The 18790-nt window shown below is 44.8% G+C and overlaps 1 protein-coding gene and 2 pseudogenes across 2 annotated transcripts in view; all 3 read left to right on the top strand.

Moving 5' to 3' along the window:
- The first annotated feature begins 5670 nt into the window (after positions 1–5670).
- LOC122548721 (5S ribosomal RNA) lies at positions 5671–5779 on the top strand (annotated as a pseudogene).
- A 7149-nt stretch (positions 5780–12928) lies between these two features.
- ddo (D-aspartate oxidase) overlaps positions 12929–18790 on the top strand; it is a 73490-nt gene continuing 67628 nt past the window's right edge. The window contains exon 1 of one of the 2 annotated variants that reach the window (XM_087983078.1): positions 12929–13081. Coding sequence is in view for 1 of the 2 variants with exons in the window: in XM_087983077.1 (XP_087839203.1) it covers positions 16308–16310 (3 nt within the window). In the remaining variant the exon portion in view is untranslated. Of the gene's footprint in view, positions 13082–16130; positions 16311–18790 lie in introns of those variants that run through there. The other variant, XM_087983077.1, reaches the window with a different exon arrangement.
- Positions 15686–15805, top strand: LOC122548691 (5S ribosomal RNA; annotated as a pseudogene).

Here is an 18790-nt window from a genome sequence, read left to right as displayed (position 1 = left end):
ACTCCCTCAGTCAGGAGAGGGTAACTCCAACCACACGGCACTCCCTCAGTCAGGAGAGGGTAACTCCAACCACATGGCACTCCCTCAGTCAGGAGAGGGTAACTCCAACCACACGGCACTCCCTCAGTCAGGAGAGGGTAACTCCAACCACATGGCACTCCCTCAGTCAGGAGAGGGTAACTCCAACCACACGGCACTCCCTCAGTCAGGAGAGTGTAACTCCAACCACACGGCACTCCCTCAGTCAGGAGAGTGTAACTCCAACCACATGGCACTCCCTCAGTCAGGAGAGGGTAACTCCAACCACACGGCACTCCCTCAGTCAGGAGAGGGTAACTCCAACCACACGGCACTCCCTCAGTCAGGAGAGGGTAACTCCAACCACACGGCACTCCCTCAGTCAGGAGAATGTAACTCCAACCACACGGCACTCCCTCAGTCAGGAGAGGGTAACTCCAACCACATGGCACTCCCTCAGTCAGGAGAGGGTAACTCCAACCACACGGCACTCCCTCAGTCAGGAGAAGTTACCTCCAACCACATGGCACTCCCTCAGTCAGGAGAGGGTAACTCCAACCACACGGCACTCCCTCAGTCAGGAGAGGGTAACTCCAACCATACGGCACACTCTCAATCAGGAAGGGTAACTCCAACCACACGGCACTCCCTCAGTCAGGAAGGGTAACTCCAACCACACGGCACTCTCTCAGTCAGGAAGGGTAACTCCAACCACATGGCACTCCCTCAGCTGGAGAGGGTAACTCCAACCACATGGCACTCCCTCAGCTGGAGAGGGTAACTCCAACCACACGGCACTCCCTCAGTTTGGTATTGGAGGAACAGCTTTTGTTTTTATATCTGAGCTCTCAAAGCTGGAAATTTGAGACTGAGGCGCGACAGTTACCGACTAAATCATGAAAAATACCCGAAAAGAACTGCAGATGCTGTATACAAAAACAGAAATTGCTGGAAAAGCTCAGTGGGTCCACCAGCATCGGCAAAGAGAAATCAGAGTTAACGTTTCGGTGTCAGTTGACTCTTCCTCAGAACTGGTCTGACCCGTAAAGGTCCACCTTGCCCAGGGGTATGGCACAGAGCCCAGCACAGCAGACCATTCAGACTGCCGCCATCCTGGATCTCCCCACTGCACAATTTTTAATTAGAAACTGTTGGCCCATCAAAGAGTCGAATATGCTTCTGCAAGGCCTTCCGTGAATCCCTACATTTCAGCACACATTACAAGAGAAGTCCTACCTTTGATAGATACTTTGCTTCACCTGAAAGCTGCAGCAGCAGCAATTATCCACCAGGTCCTGAATCCCCTCCAGCCAGACCAGCAATCCACGCCGATCTACTGCACTCCAGCCAGACTCGCTAACTGAGACTTATAGCTCCTCAAGCAATGTAGGAACAGGAGTAGGCCATTCAATGTCTGATCTGTGGCTGAACCCCATACACCTGTCCATATTGCTTCACAACGTTGCTGAACAAAAAACTATCCATCTCAGGTTTAAAATCAACAACTGATCCAGCATCTACTGCAATTTGTGGAAGAGAGTTCCCAACATCTACCATCCTTTGTATGTAGAAGTGCTTTCTAACATCTCTCTTGAACCGCCTGGTACTAATTCTCAGACTATGACCCCCTAATTCTTGAATCCTCTACCATTCTAAATAGTTTATCTTTATCGATCCTGTCTCTTCCTGTTGACCTTTTGAAGATTTCAATCAGATTAGCCCCCAACCTTTTAAATTCTAGAGACAACAGACATAATGTGTAAAATCTTTCCTCACAAATTAACCCCTGAGGTCTAGGTGTGATTCTGTGGAAGTTGGGTCACTATGGAGAACACATTTTTATGGATATGTTGAAGTTAGTCCAGAGCTTTGGTAGAGGCTTCAATCTTCTCCTATCACACAGACTCGAAGGTATAAGAACAGGAGTAGGCCATTCAGCCCATTGAGCCCGCTCTGCTTATCTGCTGGTCAATCTGATAATATTCAACTGCAGTTCCCTAGTCTTTCCCCAGAACCCTTAGTTCCCTTATGGACTAAAAATCTGTCTATCTCAGCTTGGAATATATTTAATGACCCAGTCTCAACAGACCTCTGTGGTAAAGAATTCCACAGATCTACTACCCTCTGAGAGGAGAAATTCATCTTCAACTCCCCATCTTTGATATTCATCTCCTTATTCTGAGATGATGCCCTCTGGTCCTAGACTGTCCCACAAGGGGAAACAACCTCTCCACATCTACCCTGTCAAGTCAACTAGGAATCTGATATGATTCAATAAGGTCGCCTCTTATTCTTCAATATTCTAACAAGTACAGACCCAACCCCTCTGTTCTGACATCAGCCCAGTAACAACCTTCTAGGACTGTCTCTAATTATAACTTGCCTCAGATCAGAGCAGCTAAACTGTTCATGTATTCCAGCTGTGGTATGACCAGTGCCTTGTATAGTTTTAGCAAGACTTTCCTATTCTCATACTCCCTTTCCTTTGAAATAAAGACCAGCATTCCATTTGCCTTCACTACTCCTACTGAACCAGAATGCAAGCTTGGGGTCATTCATGGGCAAGGCTTCTGTTGTGGACCTTTCTGCAGTCTTTTTCCATTTGAATAATATTCAGCTCCTCTATTCTTCCTGTCAAAGTACTTAACCTCACATTTCCTGCTTGTATTTCATCTGCCAAGTGTCTTTTTGACTCTGTCACTTAACTAATCAATATCCCTCTACAGACTGTGTCATTCTCACCACTTACTTCTCCATTTGTTTTTGTGTTATCTGCACACTTGGCTATAGCCCATTCACTTTCTTCATCCAAGTCATTAATATATAATGTACATAATTGTGGTCCCGACACTGATCCCTGTGGCATTCCGTGACATTCTGAAAGTGACTTCCTATCCCAACTCTCTGTCTTCTACTAATTAGCCAATTGTCTATCCATGCTGATAACAACCTTCAACCACATGGGCTCTCATCTTATTAAATAGCCTAATGTGTACTATTTTATCAACTGCCTTCTGAAAATCCAAATACATTAGATCCACTGTTTCCCCTTTATCTATCTTAGTTGTTAAATCCTCAAAGAATTCTAGTAAATTTCTCAAGCATAATTTCCCCCATTTTGACTTTGCCCAGTTATATGAAGTATTTCGAAGTGTTCTGCTATTACAACCTTTATAGTAAACTCAGATATTTTCTCAATAAAAGATGTTTTTTTTTTGTTTTCTTTCCTTTTTAAATTAAGTGTTGCATTGACAGTTCTCCAATCTTCTGGAACTTTTCTGGAATCTAAAGATCCCTGGAAGCTTCCTGCACATTGTATGTTTATTCGTTCAATCTGATGCTATCCTTAACTTCCTTGAGTCACCATGATTCACTTATCTCCCTCCTAAAATCCATCTTTCTCACTGGAATGTAGATTAATTGTGGTTCATGAACTATTTTCTTAAAGATCTGCCATTTCTCCTCACTCCTTTTTCCTGCTAAACCCCTTTCCTGGTCTACTCCAGCTAATTCCATCCTAATTCCTTTGTCATTACTCTTGTTTAAGCTTAGCCCAGTTCTTTCAGATGCAAGATCCTCCCTCACAAACTGAAGGGTAACTCCCACCAAGTTAAAGTCACCATTTTCAAGGGATCTTTACTCTGACACAATATTTTAGACCTGCATTGTTACACCAGATCCAAAACAGGCTGATTCCTGGTTGGAACCATGACATATTGTTCAGAAAACTGCCCAAGATACACTCTGTGAGTTCTTCCTTACTGGTACCTCTGCCAAACTGATTATCCCAATCTACATAAAGACTAAAGTCACTCAAGATTAATGGTGCTGCCTTTTTTACATGCCCCCATTATTTCCTGATTTATTTGCTGTTTTACCACAGAACAATTTGAGTGGGCCTGTAGACAACTCCTACCAGTGCCTTCTCCTTTTTATTTGTTACCTCAACACATACAGATTCTAAATCATCTGACCCAAGATCATTTCTCAAAACTATACTTATTCCATCTCATACCAGCAAGGCCATCCCACTGTCAATTCTGTTTCTGCCTGTCCATTCTAAAAGTCACAGATCCCTGAATATTTTCTTTTCACTTATGAACTGCTATCTTGTCCAGCACTTATTGCCCATCCCAAGTCCCCTTTGTGAAAGTGATGGTGAGCTGCCTCAGTCCACGTGCGGTGGGTTGACCCACAATAATGTTAAGGAGGGAACTCCAGGAGTTTGACCCAGTGACACCGAAGGAATGGCGATAAAGTTAGGGTTAGGTCAGTGAGTGGTTTGGAGAGGACCTTGCAGGTGGGTGGAGGGTGGTGTTCCCACGTATCTGCTGCCCTTGTCAATAGACAATAGGTGCAGGAGTTGCCCTTCGAGCCTGCAACACCATTCAATATGATCATGGCGGATCATCCTTAATCAGTATCCTGTTCCTGCCTTATCTCCATAACCCTTGATTCCACTATCCTTGAGAGCTCTATCCAACTCTTTCTTAACTGAATCCAGAGACTGGGCCTCCACTGCCCTCTGGGGCAGAGCATTCCACACAGCCACCACTCTCTGGGTGAAGAAGTTTCTCCTCATCTCTGTCCTAAATGGTCTACCCCGTATTTTTAAGCTGTGTCCTCTGTTTCGGCACTCACCCCGCAGCGGAAACATGTTGCCTGCCGCCAGAGTGTCCAATCCTTTGATAATCTTATATGTCTCAACCAGATCCCCTCTCAGTCTTCTAAACTCAAGGGTACACAAGCCCAGTCGCTCCAGTCTTTCAGTGTAAGGTAATCCCGCCATTCCAGGAATTGACCTCGTGAACCTACGCTGCATTCCCTCAATAGCCAGAATGTCTCTCCTCAAATTTGGAGACCAGAACTGCACACAGTACTCCAGGTGTGGTCTCACCAGGGCCCTGTACAGCTGCAGAAGGACCTCTTTGCTTCTATACTCAATCCCTCTTGTTATGAAGGCCAGCATGCTATTAGCCTTCTTCACTACCTGCTGTACCTGCATGCTTACCTTCATTGAGTGGTGTACAAGAACCCCCAGATCTCTCTGTACTGCCCCTTTACCTAAATTGATTCCACTTAGGTGGTAATCTGCCTTCCTGTTCTTGCCACCAAAGTGGATAAGGATCCATTTATCCACATGAAAGTGCATCTGCCATGCATCTGAGCACTCACCTAACTTATCCAGGTCACCCTGTAATCTCCTAAGATCCTCATCACATTTCACCCTGCCACCCAGCTGATGAAATTTGCGAATGTTATTGCTAATACCATCTTGTATATCCTGAAGATAGATTGTAAAAAGCTGCGGTCCCAGTACTGATCCCTGCGGTACCCCACTGGTCAGTGCCTGGCATTCCGAAATGGAGGGGTGGAGGAGTGTGGAAGGATGAGAGAATGCAGGCTGCAGCCCTATGAAGCAGGGGGAGGGCTTGCAGTTGGCCTGTGTGGGGATGTGGGAGACTACAGGAGCCTGGTGGGCAAGGGCTGGCTGAAAGGCAGCTGGAGGGACGGAGGGATGGAAGCACGCACGGAGGAGGAAGAGCAAAGAGAAAAGAGAAAAAAAAGCCAAAGGGGATAAAGAGAAAGAGCAACAAAGAAAATGTGGCTGGCCAGCACGCCTTGAAGTAGGGAGAAAAGGCAGGGGCCAGCGCCTACGGCCATACTAGTCTGAAAACATCTGATCTCGGAAGCTAAGCAGACTTGGGCCTGGTTAGTACTTGGATGGGAGACCGCCTGGGAATACCAGGTGCAGTAGGCTTTTTCCGCCAGCAGTGGCTGCTCAAGTCACCCCTCTGCACTTGTCTTGTGCCAGGCAATGGAGCGGCAGGTTATTTTTGCTGCTGCTGCTGTGCCTGGCATCAGTCTCCTGCAGGCACGAGACACGGAGGGGAGGAGAGCGGAGCGCTGCCAAAATCAGCAAGAAAGGCGGAAAGAAAGGGATTGGGGCTGCACGCTGTCTGCGGGTGGCAGTCAGGAAAAGCGGACAATAGACAATAGGTGCAGGAGTTGGCCATTCTGCCCTTCGAGCCTGCACCACCATTCAATATGATCATGGCTGATCATCCTTAATCAGTATCCTGTTCCTGCCTTATCTCCATAACCCTTGATTCCACTATCCTTGAGAGCTCTATCCAACTCTTTCTTAAATGAATCCAGAGACTGGGCCTCCACTGCCCTCTGGGGCAGAGCATTCCACACAGCCACCACTCTCTGGGTGAAGAAGTTTCTCCTCATCTCTGTCCTAAATGGTCTACCCCGTATTTTTAAGCTGTGTCCTCTGTTTCGGCACTCACCCATCAGCGGAAACATGTTGCCTGCCGCCAGAGTGTCCAATCCTTTGATCATCTTATATGTCTCAACAAGATCCCCTCTCTGTCTTCTAAACTCAAGGGTACACAAGCCCAGTCGCTCCAGTCTTTCAGTGTAAGGTAATCCCGCCATTCCAGGAATTGACCTCGTGAACCTACGCTGAACCTTCTGGATGGAAGTGGTTGTGGGTTTGGAAGGTGCTGTCTCAGGATCTTTGGTGAATTTCTGCAATATAACTTGTAGCTGTCACACACTACTGCTACTGAATATCAGTGGAGGAGGGAGTGGATGTTTAGTTCCCAGTTTTGATCTCCTTGTAACCATGTCCCCATATGGCGAATTGGTCTTACCTATTTATCTCAATTTGTCCCATTGATTCATCGGTTTTGTTCTGAGCCATTAATTGTGTCTTTTTGCCATGCTTTTCCCTCTTCCACTTGATTTGCTGCTGTTTTTCTATTTTGTGCACTCTGTCCCATCCTGTGTGATTTTGGGTACCTCTATCCAAAAAGCCTGCCCTGAATTGCTGCCTATCCTCTTGCTTTATGAGCCTACATTTCTCCTCTCTCAAACCCTGTCCCTTTCTCTACTTAGGTTCAAGCCCTCTCTGCAGCTCTAGTTATTTGTCCCAGTTTGGTTTATGTGAAGCCCATCCCAGCAGAATTGCTTCCTTCCACCTAGTACTGGTGCCAGTGCCCCACAAACCGAAACCCAATCTTTGAACCATGCATTTAATGCGTGACTTTACTTGCCCTACACCAGTTTGACCCGGCTCAGGTAGCAATCCAGAGTTTATTAACTTGGAGGTTCTGATTTTGAACTCAGTTCTGAATTGTTCAAAATCTTTCAGTTGAACCTCCATTCTGGTCATATCTGTACAGCATGGAAACAGACCCTTTGGTCCACCTCATCCATGCTGAACAGATGTGATTAGATTAGATTCCCTACAGTGTGGAAACAGGCCCTTTGGCCCAACCAGTCCACACCGACCCGAAGAGCAACCCACCCCCCTCAGACTAATGCACTTAGCACTATGTGCAATTCTAGCACGGCCAATCCACCTGACCTGCACATCTTTGGACTGTGGGTGGAAACCGCAGCACCCGGAGAAAACCTACGCAGGCACAGGGAGAATGTGCAAACTCCACACAGACAGTCACCTGAGGTCCAGATCCTGTTGTAATTTGAGGTAGCCGTCTTCGCTGTCCACTACACCTCCAATTTTGGTGTCAGCTACAAACTTACCCAAGGCTGGAATCGAACCTGGGACCCTGGTGCTGTGAGGCAGCAGTGCTAACCACTGAGCCACCGTGCCACCCATATCCTAAATTAATCTAATCCCATTTGCCAGCACTTGGTCCATATCCCTCTAAGCCCTTCCTATTCATAGACCCCTCCAGATGCCTTTTAAACGCTGTAATTGTACCAGCCTCCACCACTTCCTCTGGCAGCTCATTCCATACCTGCAATTTAGACCCATGCCCTCTAGTTTTGGACTCCCCTACCCTAGGGAGAAAGATCTTGGATATTAATGCCCCTCATGACTTTATAAAGGTCTATAAGATCAGTCCTCATTCTCCGACGCTCCAGGGAAAATAGCCCCAGATTATTCAGCCTCTCAGTGCAGCTCAAAACCTCCAAACCCGGCAACGTCCTTGTGAATCCTTTTTGAGCCTTTTCTCGTTTAACAACATCTTTCCTACAACAGGGAGACCAGAATTGAATGCATTATTCTAAATGTGGCCTCATCATTGTCCTGTACAATCCTATCAATGTTATTGGTACCAAGGTGATTGATGAAGCTGGGTTCCTTTCCTCCCAGTCCAACTTCTTCTTCAGTCCCAGAGGAGATGTCTTTAATCCTGGCAACACAGCCCTCAGGCCTCTAACTTAGGTTTGCACAGAACAGTATCTGTCCCTCTGACTATACTGTCCACCAACACAACTACACTCCAATTTCCAACCCCTACTTGAATGACTCCATGGTGCTGTGGTCAGTTTGCTCATCTTCCCTGTAGGCCCAGGTATAAATTGGATAATTGCAGAGATGGGAGGAGCTCTTCATATTTAACTCCCTGGGTCCTCAGACCTGCCTGATCTACGGTCACACCCTCCTGTCCTCAATCACAGCCCAATTTTGAATAATGTAGTCAAAGGGGTGTGACTATCCTCTGGAGCAAAGTGTGGAGGTAATGTTCCCTTTCCCTGATGCGGTGCAATGTCTGCAGCTCAGACTCCAGTTCCTCAACTCAGACCCACAATTCCTTGTACTGCAGACATTTAATACACACGTGTTCACCATGGAACACCTTGGTGCCCAGCAACTCCCACATGTTGCAGTGACATCGCATCACCTGTCCCGCCATCTCTATTGTATTTGATTTAACTTGTAAACTAATTATTCCAGAATCCCTGTTCTTTACCATGAAGATAACTTTTCACTTCTATCAAGTAAATTAAAAATCACCAGCATCAATCTTTCGGAAAAGAAAAAAAGAGAAGGAAAACACTGGAGACCAAAGACAAACTGAAGATCTGATTTTCCTTTAAAGATGAGAAATATTCACCAGTCTACTCACCAATCAGCATCTTCCCTTGCCCTTGGTTTGTGATGTCTCTCTGCCCCTGGTCTCACTGCACAGCGGCTTCATGATCACTACCTTTGAAAATCTCCCACTCACCCCTCGCTCTGCAGACTTTATTTCCTCCCAGTAAACCCTAGTTGAAGCACCTCTTTGCATCACATTCCCAGTGCGAACCAAATTTCCAACAGGAATGTTGGGAACACACTTCGTCAGAGGTTTATAAAATCATGAGGTGCATGGATAGGGTGAATAGTCAAGGTCTTTTCCCCACATTTGGGGGGTCCAAAACTAGAGGGCGCAGGTTTAAAGTGAGAGGAGAAAGATTTAAAAGGGACTTAAGGAGCAACTTTTACACACAGAGGGTGGTGCGTGTGTGGAATGAGCTGCCAGAGGAAGTGGTGGAGGCTGGTACAATTACAACATTTAAAAGGAAGGATTTAGAGAAATATGCTGACACATGGGACAAGATTAATTTACAACCCAAAGGGTTTGTTTCCATGCTGTGTATCTCTATGACTCTCTGCTGAAATCTCACATGCACTGACCATGTTCCTGACTGACCATGTGGTGTAAGAACTTTCTCACATGAATCTGCTCAAGAGACCCTTATGTAACCACTTTGACTGACCAGGAAATATCAAAGTCTCACCGCCTGCTACTGGAACAATTTACGAGCCGACAATCAAGTTGGTCGGCCATGTTAGAAATGATCTTCCTTGACTATCAAATGCTGAACACAGAACAGTACAGAACATAGAGCCTGCTACACCACAAATTCCTCTTTCATAGACAAGTGAAGCAAACTATCTCTATCTTTGGTCATAATTTCCAACCATTCCCTCCTCATTGAATATTTTCTCTTTCTCCATTTTATTAAGATTATTGTGGTCAGCGCTTCCAACTTTGTTTTCACATTCCAGATGATCTTCCTTTTCTGTCCCTCTCGGTTCTACTGGAATTAAGATTTGTTATTTGCTATTTGTTTTTATTTCCAAATCATCTTATAAAATATTCAATTTTTTTCTAGAATCGTTATGCTTTAAAACCCAAGCATATCTCTTGTGCAGCAGCAATAGTGTCCCTAAACCTAAGCTAGGAGGTACAAGTCCCACCTGCTACAGAGGTGTGTCGTAACATCTCTGAACAGGCTCATTAGAAAAATAGGTTAAATGTAAAAGAAAAATCCCAAGCATGATCTCACCAAACATTTACTTTCTGACTTTTTGATTTAGTTTTGTTCTACCTTTGTGGTGAGCAGTCTGTTTCCAGAAAAGGTTTAGGGTGAGAGGGGAAAGATATAAAAGAGACCTATGGGGCAACTTTTTCACACAGAGGGTGGTATGTGTATGGAATGAGCTGCCAGAGGATGTGGTGGAGGCTGGTACAATTGCAACATTTAAGAGGCATCTGGATGGGTATATGAATAGGAAGGGTTTGGAGGGATATGGGCCGGGTGCTGGCAGGTGGGACTAGATTGTATTGGGATTTCTGGTCGGCATGGACAGGTTGGACCGAAGGGTCTGTTTCCATGCTGTACATCTCTATGACTCTAATAATTAGAAGGCTTTTTTGACTAGTTACCTGTCTTGTCACATTTATTTCATCAATGGAGACAACACATCCAAGAAAAAGGGCAATATCAAAAAAAAAAGATTTGGATTTGAAATTACAGAGACTCACTTTACTTTCAAAGCCTTGTTTAATTCAAAACAATTATTGAGAGTGACACTGAATGAATACTTTTCGTCAGTATTCAATCAGGAACAGGACATTGTTGTCAATGTGAGTACTGAGTCACAATTAAGTAGAATGGATGGCTTTGAGGTATGTAGAGAAGAGGTGTTGGAAATTCTGGAAAGGGTGAAAATAGATAAGTGCCCTGGGCCTGATGGCATTTATCCTAGGATTCTCTGGGAAGCAAGGGAGGAGATTGCAGAGCAATTGGCCTTGATTTTTATGTCCTCGTTGTCTACAGGAGTAGTGCCAGAAGATTGGAGGCTAGCAAATGTGGTTCCCTTGTTCAAGAAGGGGAGTAGGGATAACCCTAGTAACTATAGGCCGGTGAGTCTCACTTCTGTTGTGGGCAAAATCTTAGAGAGAATTGTAAGGGATAGGATTTATGAACATCTGCATAGGAATAATGTGATCAAGGATAGTCAGCATGGTTTTGTGAAGGGCAGGTCGTGCCTCACAAACCTTATTGAATTCTTTGAGAAGGTGACTAAGGAGGTGGACGAGGGGAAAGCAGTAGATGTGGTGTATATGGATTTTAGTAAGGCGTTTGATAAGGTTCCCCATGGTAGACTACTGCAAAAAATACAGAGGTATGGCATTGAGGGTGAGTTGGAGGTTTGGATTAGGAGTTGGCTGGCTGGAAGAAGACAGAGGGTAGTAGTTGATGGCAAAGGTTCATCTTGGAGTGCCGTCACTAGCGGTGTTCCGCAAGGATCTGTTTTGGGACCATTGCTGTTTGTCATTTTTATTAAAGACCTGGAGGAGGGGTTAGAAAGTTGGGTGAGCAAGTTTGCGGATGATACGAAAGTCGGAGGAGTTGTAGACAGTGAGGAAGGATGTGGCAGGTTACAGCGGGATATAGATAAGCTGCAGAACTGGGCAGAAAGGTGGCAAATGGAGTTCAATGTAGCTAAGTGTGAGGTGATTCACTTTGGTAAGAGTAATAAAAAGATGGGGTACTGGGCTAACGGTCGGATACTTGGTAGTGTGGATGAGCAGAGGGATCTTGGTGTCCATGTACACAAATCTTTGAAAGTTGCCACCCAGGTAAATAGTGCGGTGAAGAAGGCATATGGCGTACTGGCTTTTATTGGTAGAGGAATTGAGTTCCGGAGTACTGAGGTCATGTTGCAGTTGTATAAGACTCTGGTGCGGCCACATCTGGAGTATTGTGTGCAGTTTTGGTTGCAATACTATATGAAGGATGTGGAGGCACTGGAACGGGTGCAGAGGAGGTTTACCAGGATGTTGCCTGGTATGGTAGAAAGATCGTATGAGGAAAGGCTGAGGCACTTGGGGTTGTTTTCATTGGAGAAAAGAAGGTTTAGGGGTGACTTGATTGAGGTGTATAAGATGATTAGGCATTTAGATAGGGTCGACAGTGAGAATCTTTTTCCTCGTATGGAGTCAGCTATTACAAGGGGGCATAGCTTTAAATTAAGGGGGGGTAGGTATAGGACAGATGTTAGGGGTAGGTTCTTTACTCAGCGAGTCGTGAGTTCATGGAATGCCCTGCCAGTAGCAGTGGTGGACTCTCCCTCATTATGGGCATTTAAGCGGGCATTGGATAGGCATATGGAGGATAGTGGGCTAGTGTAGGTTAGGTGGGCTTGGATCGGCGCAACATCGAGGGCCGAAGGGCCTGTACTGCACTGTATTCTTCTATGTTCTATGTTCTATGTTCTAATTAACCTTTGTGCTCGACAGTAAAATGCTGTGTAATCATTAATAAAAATAAAATAAAACATCGTAGTCCTTTCATTCCAACGAGCATCTTGTTGGTTTAACTTGATTTCTCAAAACCAATTTTTCCCTGTCTCTACTGAACAGCATAGACTCATTACTTGAAACACTGGGATATCTTTAATTGTCACAGATATCTTTTGATAAGGAAATTGTATTTGAATAAGTACATAATCCAAGGGCACAAATTTATCAGTGCAAGCCTGACATAATAAAAGCTGGATCTGTGAGAGTAAATTCTCGGCCATTCAATGATCATTCTCGGCTTCCCCGCATCCCCTGAAAATTCAGTTCGCTGTAACTTTTGTGTTATTTGGAAATACCCAAAGAAACTAAAACTGGTCATTTTCTTCGAAACAGTGGACATTGGAAATGATCATCAATAATGATTATCAAGATGAATGCATGCAGAAATCACTTACGATAATTTATCATGTCAAGAAGTGATGAGGATCATTATTGTCCTTTTATCATGTGGTTTTAGATCCAAAGGTTGTACTCTAGACACAGAAGGACAAGGGGCACCTTTTAACGAATCATTACTTTACATCTTAACGCAGCAGTCTGGAAAATGATATAAATATCGTCTGAAATTTCAACAGGAGGAAGAGTCACAAAGGGAAAGACCTGAACAGAACCAGCTTTTCTAATTAACAAAGCAAGGATCAGAAATCCCTGGAATAAGCCAGGTTAGCAATGTATTCATCATAGTCCTTGTGTTTTTTAATTTAGGAAATTGTTTAGGAATGCTGTTCTGTATGTAACATTGACAATACGTCTGTAATGCATGATTCTTTTTAAAAGTCAAGTTTAATTATGGAAGAACTGCAAACCTGTTGTACTTAAACATTTCTTCCGTGTGCTGTAGTAACTCTGCTGAATGATACAGTATGTAAAGACCTGACAGTCTGCTGAATGAGCTGACTTCAGTGACAAGGAGATTTCAATAGACCTCAGTGTGCCATTAGACAGGACAATGGAAATCAGTGATGATTTCACTTTCCTGGTTGCTATCCAGAGGACACAGGACACTGTGTACTCAGCTTCTTTAGCTCCGAGCTATGGAGTACCCTTCCTAACTCCATTCACCTCTTTACTCTCTCTCTCTCTCTCTTTCCTTCTTCAAGCTTACCGCTCAGGCCTCATGTTGGGTTCGATGTTAAATTTTGTTTGATAATGCTGCCTTGCAGAGCATTTCACTCCATGAAAGATGCTATGCAAATGCAAGGTGCTGTTGTTGCTGGATGTACAAGCCTCTGGTTGAATAATCTGCTGCCGCTACGTGCAGGCTACCACAGAGAAATAAATATGGATTTGGGTATGTTCTGGAAGCGTAACCACCAGACATGAAGCCTTCCCGATTCAAGGAGTTAACAGGGATTAAATCGACGTTTCGGGCAAAAGCCCTTCATCAGGAATAAAGGCAGTGAGCCCGGAGCGTGGAGAGATAAGCTAGAGGAGGGTGGGGGTGGGGATAAAGTAGCATAGAGTACTTTCTCCCCACCCCCTCCCTCCTCTAGCTTATCGCTCCACGCTCCAGGCTCACTGCCTTTATTCCTGATGAAGGGCTTTTGCCCGAAACATTGATTTCGAAGCTCCTTGGATGCTGCCTGAACTGCTGTGCTCTTCCAGCACCACTGATCCAGAATACACTTGAACCAGACTGACAATGTCTGAACCTTGGATGCTAAGCAGACTTGGGCCTGGTTAGTACTTGGATGGGAGACCGCCTGGGAATACCAGGTGCAGTAGGCTTTTTCCGCCAGCAGTGGCTGCTCAAGTCACCCCTCTGCACTTGTCTTGTGCCAGGCAATGGAGCGGCAGGTTATTTTTGCTGCTGCTGCTGTGCCTGGCATCAGTCTCCTGCAGGCACGAGACACGGAGGGGAGGAGAGCGGAGCGCTGCCAAAATCAGCAAGAAAGGCGGAAAGAAAGGGATTGGGGCTGCACGCTGTCTGCGGGTGGCAGTCAGGAAAGGCGGACAATAGACAATAGGTGCAGGAGTTGGCCATTCTGCCTTTCGAGCCTGCACCACCATTCAATATGATCATGGCTGATCATCCTTAATCAGTATCCTGTTCCTGCCTTATCTCCATAACCCTTGATTCCACTATCCTTGAGAGCTCTATCCAACTCTTTCTTAAATGAATCCAGAGACTGGGCCTCCACTGCCCTCTGGGGCAGAGCATTCCACACAGCCACCACTCTCTGGGTGAAGAAGTTTCTCCTCATCTCTGTCCTAAATGGTCTACCCCGTATTTTTAAGCTGTGTCCTCTGTTTCGGCACTCACCCATCAGCGGAAACATGTTGCCTGCCGCCAGAGTGTCCAATCCTTTGATAATCTTATATGTCTCAACCAGATCCCCTCTCAGTCTTCTAAACTCAAGGGTACACAAGCCCAGTCGCTCCAGTCTTTCAGTGTAAGGTAATCCCGCCATTCCAGGAATTGACCTCGTGAACCGACGCTGCATTCCCTCAATAGCCAGAATGTCTCTCCTCAAATTTGGAGACCAGAACTGCACACAGTACTCCAGGTGTGGTCTCACTAGGGCCCTGTACAGCTGCAGAAGAACCTCTTTGCTTCTATACTCAATCCCTCTTGTTATGAAGGCCAGCATGCTATTAGCCTTCTTCACTACCTGCTGTACCTGCATGCTTACCTTCATTGAGTGGTGTACAAGAACCCCCAGATCTCTCTGTACTGCCCCTTTACCTAAATTGATTCCACTTAGGTGGTAATCTGCCTTCCTGTTCTTGCCACCAAAGTGGATAAGGATCCATTTATCCACATGAAAGTGCATCTGCCATGCATCTGAGCACTCACCTAACTTGTCCAGGTCACCCTGTAATCTCCTAACATCCTCATCACATTTCACCCTGCCACCCAGCTCATGAAATTTGCGAATGTTATTGCTAATACCATCTTGTATATCCTGAACATAGATTGTAAAAAGCTGCGGTCCCAGTACTGATCCCTGCGGTACCCCACTGGTCAGTGCCTGGCATTCCGAAATGGAGGGGTGGGGGAGTGTGGAAGGATGAGAGAATGCAGGCTGCAGCCCTATGAAGCAGGGGGAGGGCTTGCAGTTGGCCTGTGTGGGGATGTGGGAGACTACAGGAGCCTGGTGGGCAAGGGCTGGCTGAAAGGCAGCTGGAGGGACGGAGGGAGGGAAGCACGCACGGAGGAGGAAGAACGAAGAGAAAAAAATATAAAGGGGATAAAGAGAAAGAGCAACAAAGAAAATGTGGCTGGCCAGCACGCCTTGAAGTAGGGAGAAAAGGCAGGGGCCAGCGCCTACGGCCATACTAGTCTGAAAACGCCCGATCTCGTCTGATCTCGGAAGCTAAGCAGACTCAGGCCTGGTTAGTACTTCGGATGGGAGACCGCCTGGGAATACCAGGTGCAGTTGGACCTTTCTCAGGCTGATTGATTGTAACAGTCATATCTTCAAACCCATACCATATGGGAAATGTGTTTGAATCTCACCAGGGGAAACAGTGAGAGTTTACATTCAATTATTTGTGACTCTGTAGCACTGTTTCTATCTTCTGTGTAAAAAGCCCAGGTTCAAGTTCCACCTACTTGACAACATCCTTGAACAGGTGATTAAAATTTCTGTAACAGCCAACGAGACATCAGCAGCTGACAACACCCTGCATTCAGTTAGTGTTCCAGTCAAGTCAGAGGTGGCTGCAGTAAAGGGTGACAGCAAGAGGCAAAGTCCAGGGAGAGCAAACAAAAGGCTAGTCACTTCTCAAACTTAATACTAAGTGACTCAAATGTTGATGCAAGTTACAGCACAATGTGACTGAACAGCAACTAGCACACTGAGTAAGCCTCACCATTACAGCAACTAAAACCCTGGAGATGGACAGAGCTTGGAGGAGCCGTGACACCCCCTACTGTTGAGAGGAATGGTCAGTGAGTACAATGACAAACGTGTTACAGTTTAAAAACAATCAAAACTGGGGGAGGAGCACTTGTGACCCAGAATCAAAGCAGAAGATTCTTTAAATGCAGAATTTAAGCATGATTACCTGTTGGAGATTATTTCGCCTCTGGACTGGCAACTGGCTATGGTTATCTGCATGATAGGCCTGGCTGACTCTCACAAGTCAAGCCTGTTTTCAGTGACGTGGTGATAGGCCATCCAGGTATTTGGGAGAGTTGAAGGACACCCTACCTGGTATTGTTGCTGGACTGTTAACCAGGTAATGTTAATGGAATTAAGGTTCAATTAAGGCAGACAGAATTTGAATTCAATAAGAAATACATACTTGGTCTTGAGAAACTAGCTTGTGGAATTTACTGTGATAATACTCCTGCAAATTTAATCTTAGATAAACTAATAGAAAGATAACTATATATGACTAATTTGTCTTAAGTTCCTTGATTCCAGTACAAAACATGCTGGAATGCATTTTATTCATTTGATCACTTGACTGGGCACCAAGGCAGCATTGATACCTGGAACTTTTGTTTTGCTAACAGTACAGTTGGTGTTGCTGAGCTGCAGAGTTAACCATTGCTTGTCGCAGTGTAATTCCTAAAATATTGCAGCAAGTTATGGGGAATCTAAGCCCCTCCAATGGTCCATCAATACAATTTCCCCTCGATCTTTCACTGCCATCTGAAGTAATTAAGGTCAGTTCTGTGACCTGTGGTTTCTTGTAGCTGATAGTGCCATCGAATCCTGAGCATGTTTATAATCTTTGTGTATGTTGAGCCTGACGTTTCTCATGCAGCTCTCAAGCTTGGTCCTATCACTTCTCGTCTCCATCTCTCCTCTAAACATCCCCAACCGAACAGATGAGAATGAAAATGGAAGTCAGGCCTGAGGGATGTGAGTTAGGGTTGGCCAATGAAGAGTTTGTCTGCTATTGTATATACCATTCTAGACCAGGCATCTAGAAGCACATCACTTGTGCACTGACATGTTATCATTCAGGCCACTCTGCTGATTTTTGCTGCAATTGAATAAGTTTTTAATGCGATTTTCTAACTAACACCGAATTCCATGATCTTTGCTGCTGTTTTTTTGTTCACATTCTGTGACCCAATCCATTTAAAATTTGGACATTACTTTGTAGTTGCCATATCTGTCAACATCTGTTTTTTATCACATGGAATTTCAGAACTTTCACAAGTTTTTAAGCTTGAATTCTCTGCTCCCATTTTCTTTTTTACAGTGCAAACAATAAATCAGCAACTTTGATTTTAAAAGTGACAATTTATTGCTCTTTAGCAGCCATTTGATTAGAAAGAGGATGGAAACTGAACAGGAATGGTAGACCCATCATTGCTAATGTTGTGCCACCATCAAAAATGATGGCATTTTTCTAACCACTTCAAGTTATATAGACATTTGTGTTATGGTCATACAGTCATTCAGCATGGAAACAGACCCTTCTTTAGCATAAGTATATTGGCCTGGTTTTTGTGGAATTTGATGGAGGAACAATTGTTTGTGATCACGATACGTCCAGTTCTCCAGAGACCTTTTATGGGCTGTGGAGCAGCAATCCATGGACAGATTGTTTATAAATCACGTACAGGAAACAAATAAAGGATAAAGAAAGTTAGAATTTGGACAAAGAAACAAAACATTCATTCAGTTAAAGATACACAGTTATTTTAATTTTTAAAGTTAAAAGTCACACAACACCAGGTTATTGTCCAACAGATTTAATTGGAAGCACTAGCTTTCAGAGCGACGCTCCTTCATCAGGTGGTTGTGGAGTACACAATTGTAAGACACAGAATTGACAGCAAAAGTTTACAGTGTGATGTGACTGAAATTATACATTGAAAGATACTTGATTGTTTGTTAAGCCTCTCATCTGTTAGAATGACCATGTAGTTTCATTTCTTTCATATGTAAATTGCAAACCTTTTTTAAAAGTTACATTCTCAGGTGATCTTTATAGAGTCATAGAGTCACAGAAATGTACAGTATGCAAACAGAACCTTTGGTCCAACCTGTCCATGCCGACCAGATATCCCAACCCAATCTAGTCCCACCTGCCAGTACCCGGCCCATATCCTTCCAAACCCTTCCTATTCATATACCCATCCAAATGCCTCTTAAATGTTACAATTGTACCAGCCCCCACCACTTCCTCTGGCAGCTCATTTCACACACGTACCACCCTCTGTGGGAGGTCTCTTTTATATCTTTCCCCTCTCACCCTAAACCTATGCCCTCTAGTTCTGTACTCCCGACCCCAGGGAAAAGACTTTGCCTATTTATCCTATCCATGCCCCTCATAATTTTGTATATTTCTATAAAGTCACCTGTCAGCCTCCGACGCTCCAGGGAAAACAGCCCCAGCCTGTTCAGCCTCTCCCTATAGCTCAAATCCTCCAACCCTGGCAATATCCTTGTAAATCTTTTCTG

This window comes from Chiloscyllium plagiosum, unplaced genomic scaffold (assembly GCF_037043375.1).
Source record: "Chiloscyllium plagiosum isolate Xiang-an unplaced genomic scaffold, Cpla_swu_hap1 HiC_scaffold_3, whole genome shotgun sequence".
NCBI lineage: Eukaryota > Metazoa > Chordata > Chondrichthyes > Orectolobiformes > Hemiscylliidae > Chiloscyllium > Chiloscyllium plagiosum.
This window is presented reverse-complemented; position numbering and strand designations above follow the sequence as displayed.